The sequence below is a fragment of the Nannospalax galili genome, unplaced genomic scaffold (assembly GCF_000622305.1).
Source record: "Nannospalax galili isolate Female #2095 unplaced genomic scaffold, S.galili_v1.0 scaffold1105, whole genome shotgun sequence".
In the NCBI taxonomy this organism is placed as follows: Eukaryota; Metazoa; Chordata; class Mammalia; order Rodentia; family Spalacidae; genus Nannospalax; species Nannospalax galili.
This window is the reverse complement of record NW_008353211.1, coordinates 170,704-175,859: the sequence shown is the minus strand read 5'-3', so window position 1 is coordinate 175,859 and position 5,156 is coordinate 170,704. Positions and strand designations below refer to the sequence as shown.

The 5,156-nt window shown below is 44.7% G+C and overlaps 1 protein-coding gene across 1 annotated transcript in view; it reads right to left on the bottom strand.

Moving 5' to 3' along the window:
* Positions 1-441: 441 nt before the first annotated feature.
* Ubd (ubiquitin D) overlaps positions 442-5,156 on the bottom strand; it is a gene marked incomplete at its 5' end in the record, with an annotated part of 6,688 nt that continues 1,973 nt past the window's right edge. Inside the window, one exon of the mRNA XM_029554721.1 lies at positions 442-906. Coding sequence (XP_029410581.1) covers positions 442-906 — 465 coding nt within the window. The remainder of the gene's footprint in view (positions 907-5,156) is intronic.

The window sequence follows — 5,156 nt, the reverse complement described above, 5'->3', positions numbered from 1 at the left end:
GCAAATTGTAAATGTTGTCTTTTATGTGTCTTCATTTTATTTATTTATTTTTATTTATTTATTATTTATTTTTATTTAGAGAGGGTCTCACTGTATAGTTCCTGGGCTGGCCTGGAACTGTTGATATAGACCAGACTGGCCTAAAACTTACAGAGATCCACCTGCCTCTGCTTCCCGAGTGCTGGGATTAAAAGTGTGCGCCACCACACCCAGCTAGAGTTTCATTCTCTATTCTCAGTAATATCAACAATACTGCCATAAATCAATTATGTCAGAAAAAAAGGACTCACAGACATGACGAATATTCTTCATGCACTTCACCCCACCTCAAATCTTTATTTATCCCATTCTCCTTGACTTTTAGACATTTTCAAAACATGTAATTGGTAAGACCTAAAAGGAAACCAGCTCTTTGCCTCTGTTATTGCCTCATCCATATAGTCACCCCCCAATACAGTACCCCGTGAGAAAGAGCAAACTGCCCCTTCTGATGTTGTAGTCAGCCATGACCTTCCCATCTTCCAGTCTCTTGCCATTGCAAGTCACAATCTGTTTCTTTGGGATCATAGCGGTCACACTCTGGATCATCTCTTTCACCTGGGCCACTGAGCTGGACCTTCGTACCTGGAGGAGGTGCCGCTGCCCCTCAGAGCCTGACTCCACCAGAAACAAGGACAGCTCCTCATCACTGGGCCCTACCACCTTCAGGGTGAGGTGGATGGTCGTCTCTTTGTCAATGCCATAAGACGACAGCTTTCTCTGGGGATTCAGGGCCTTGGAGCCCAGCAGAAGGACCTGGTCCAGCACCGGAACCTTGGTCTTGGATCTGATATGTTCATTGATCTTCTTCACTCTGTCATCCATGCTGGTATCAAAGGTCATTAATGGCCATTGTTCAGAGCGGACCTGAGCAGAGAAAACCAGGAGACGGTGACCTAGAATGCCTTATACCCCACTCCCCACCTTCTTCTTTTTGCTTGCTTGACCCCCCCCTCCAAGTTTCTTCCTAACAATCTCTATCCCTCTATATCTGAGATAAACCCCAGATTACACCACAAAGAAGAACCTTGGTCTCATTCCTCCTGAGCCACACAGCTAATCCCTCTCCAAATGAAATGAGTGATTTGCTACATGTTTGCATACATGTATGAATCTGTCAAAGAATAAGTAAAAGACATTCAATAGTAAAGAGAATCACACTAGCAATTAAAGTTAAAAAGTGAAACCACTGCAAGGTTTCAAAAAAAAAGTGGACTCTTTAAACATCTCCCAAAGCAGAGTTCCAAGACTCAGCACCCCCTGGGATGCCCTCAGCCATGCCCTCTGACCTGTCAGAAGGAAGCCTGTTTAGCATACATGATCTCCACACTGCAAGGCTCTTAGTAATGCCCCACTGCTTTCTGAAAACATCTATGTGGTGCTGTTCAGCACTGTTAATCTATATTTCTTCTATTTTTATATCTAACTGTTATAGAATATAATCTCTATTATATTCCAATAGGGATTAACTAGGAATTTACTCATGGAAGACAGGAACTGTAATTTTTACTTCAGTTATTGGAGAGTTCTGGAAGATGCAGGGGAGATCACCCCTATAACCCTGGGAAAAACACCTCATCCTCCATTCAGAAATATACCCCAACCCAGATGTTCTAGTTGCTTCTCCAGTGGAGGGTCTGTCCTGTACTAAGCACAGCCCTCATTCCAGGTTCTCATCATGAAACATATATTCTTGCTTAAGGTAATGAACTAGGTCAGTGAAAAAAAGATTAGTAAGATCTGTGAAGCTCTCCCAGGAGAGGAGAAAAAAGCTTAAGTTTGCGAACTCTGAAAATGTTTTTATGATTCTGAATTTTGCCAGCCCATATCCTATCATTTCTCCCAACTGGTAGCTAAGATTTGATTCACAAGAGGATCCAAGAGTCAAGTGACTGGCTTCTCTCTAGAGCCCTGTCGTCCCCTACTACAGCTATCCATGCGGGCCTGGCCTCCTGCAGGGAACCCACCCACCCCCCTCATCCTACAGGGCACTGGCCCTTGTGCACTGAGGAGCTGTCTCCCCAATTCTTGAAATGCTTTTGCTGTTCCCCATCCCTTTTGTCAGACCCTAACTTACACAGATTCTGGAAGTCATCTCTGTAGTCAGAAGCAAGTGGCTGAGTGAAACCGGAGACGTCAAGCCCAGCTTATATGTCAGCGGATGAGGAAGAAATCCCCGGCTGGTGCTGATGTGTTGTCCAATTTAGCAACAACCTTTGTTCTAGGGAATTTGCTTTCACTTTTTCTGGCATAGACTCAATAAAAAAAAAACACTTTCAGTTCAGAGATGCCCCTTCCCATTAATTTATGCTCCTGGTTCTACATTATTGAACAGTACCTTATGATAAGATCTTTGCCCTGGGTGACAACCCTCCTCCCCACTCCCAATCCTTACCATAGTCCAGGCCTCCACTGGCTTGAGGATCCATGATGCTTGCTGGCCTTCTCCCACTGCTTTGAAGATTTGCAGGCCTCCCTAGAACAAGGATACCCAAGAAGGGGACAGTCAAGGTTGGTGCTAAGTGACCAGACTGTCAGCAGTCTGTTCCCACTAGCTGAACAGAATGTATGCTTAGAGGAGACAGAGGATAAAATTGCCCTGGACTGAGGAGACAGAGTTTCAGACCTAGAGATGCCACATGCTACATTACATTGGGCAAATCCGTTCCCCTCTTTAAGTGTGAGCCTACCTGAAAACAATCATAAACCTGCAGTTGAATGCTGACTCCTTTGGCACAGCAGAACAACCCACATGCACACCGTGGTACCTCAACTTTCCCACCTTGACTCTTAGACACCCCTCTCCTCTCCCTGAGTGTAGAGATTCATGAAAGTGTGCTCACTCCCTGCCTCTTAAGACTTAGTCGGATTGAGACCAGGGTGTGACAGGGCTGTGTATCCTCAGGAAACTCACCCAATCACTTTGACACCCCTAACATTCCAAGTTTGTCACTGGCTTCCCCCAAATTCTCAAAATTCTCAGGACATTCCAGGGAAACAATTTTTTTTTGAGACAAGGTCTCACTATACTGCCCTGGCTGGCCTGAAGCTTGCTACATAAACCAGTTTGGCTTCACATTCACAGAGATCCACCACGTATCACCATGCCTGACATTAAATTTTTTAATTGTTTATTTAAAATGCCTCAGCTTTTTTCACAGAAAGAATCCTATAAAAATTCCAAGTTATCTTGTTTGTTGTACTTGCAGTGGCTATGTACTCTGTCTTCACTCATTGAATGATCTTTTTTGATATTTATTTTTATTAATTAAAATTATTTGCCTGTGTGTGGGTATGCGTATGGGTATGTGCGGTGCCTGAGGGAGCCAGAAGAGGTTGTCGGATCCCCTGGAGCCAGAGTTTCGGTTACGGTTAGTTGTTTGCTGCCTGACATGTGTGCTAGGAACTGAACTCGGGTCTCTGGAAGAACAGTAATCACTCTAAACTACTGAACCATCCCCCCAGCCCATCACTGAATCTTAAACAATGTCACTGCGCTCTAGAAAGCTCTGTTCTAGAGAACTTAGATTTACAGAGCTACTCGTGTACGGTAAGAAGATCTAAATCTTATTCTAATATTTCAAATGATTAATGAAAATCACATTCTTCTATTTGCGGTCCTTATTGGATTGTTCTCAGCTAAACCTAAAAGGCTGCTAAATGTTTATTAGGGAGTAGACATACTTTTTTAAAAGATTAGTTTTTATTATTGAAATTTTTGTGTGCTTCATACAGGACATCTCAAACAAGCTTAATCATCTTTATACCCCTGTACCCACTGGAACCCTCCCGTACCCCACCCCACTGGAGCCTATATACTATGTCATAAGGCCCACTGTGTTGTCAGTGTCCCCAGCCATTCCCCAGTACAAGTCCATCCACTGAGGTCTACTCAGCCTATCTAGAGTCCCTTGTTTTAGGAAGATCAGCTCTTCCTCACCTAGCAGCAATGAGTGGCCAATATTTCTTCAGGTAAGACTGGGCTCTGCTGTTTATTTTCCCAGTTCTATGCTGGGTTATTCCCCAGTTCTCTTGCTGAGTTTGCATGGGACTTGTGTATGCTGACACCACTGACATAGAATCTTATGGGCAGGTTCCCATAAGATGAGAGTATTATGAGGAGAAGGAGAAGAATCAGAATCCCCAGTGGGAAGCCCCAGGGCTCTGCTGCTCTTTCAGTCTCTCTTCAGGCCCCTGTAGTTCTGGGACTGAAATCCCAGGTTCTCCCCGCTGGCTGCCACTACTGTCCAATAGGATCTAAGAATTCTGAAGCATCATCAGTTGCCAGCAGAAGACGCCACCTCAGGTTAGCCAGGAGAGCCTGACAAAAAGAGAAAGGAAAAGCTGACAAGCCCAGATTGCAGCGAACTTTTTCACTTGTTTTTATGTGTATGAGTGTTTTGCCTCCTTGTATGTGAGTATACCAATGAGTGCCTGGTGCCCGCAGAGGCCAGAAGGGGGCATTGGCTCCCCTGGAACTGGAGTTAAAGACATGTATTAGCCACATTGTGGGTGCTGGGAATCAAACCTGGGTCCTCTGGAAGAACAGTAAGTGTTCTTAACCGCTGAGCCATCTCTCCAGCCCTGACAATTCTATCTTATATCCATTTTCTAATCAACATGATGACTTTGATGTGGTTGAGAATTGCCGTAATTCTCAAATGGCCACACAGTGGTGCTTACTGTCACAGGCCATGGAAGTCTTTTCATCAAACCAAAGTTGAAAGAGGGAGGCAGAGACTGAGAGCTGGAAATGGGGACGTAAATTTCTGAAACTGGCGATCTCGCCAGTGTGGCTGAGCAGAAGATCCCACAGTGATGATCTAGGTCCCTGTTGAGAACAGGTTTGACTCAATGAGACCAACAATGAAATCATCAGTGTGTGAGCCATGCCATGAGTGACAAGAGCCTTGCAGTGGAGGAGGTGTCACTTACTGAATGTCACACACAAGGTCAAGGAGAAGCCCAGGTGGTCATATATGAACCAAAGCTATGGGTGAGAGCAAGGAGTCCATAGAGGAGAGGGATATGAAAGAGAGAAGACCCTGGCAGGATGATGACTCGGAAGAGAAAACACTTGACCTGCTCTTTAGACATAGAAAGGAGGGTCAGATATT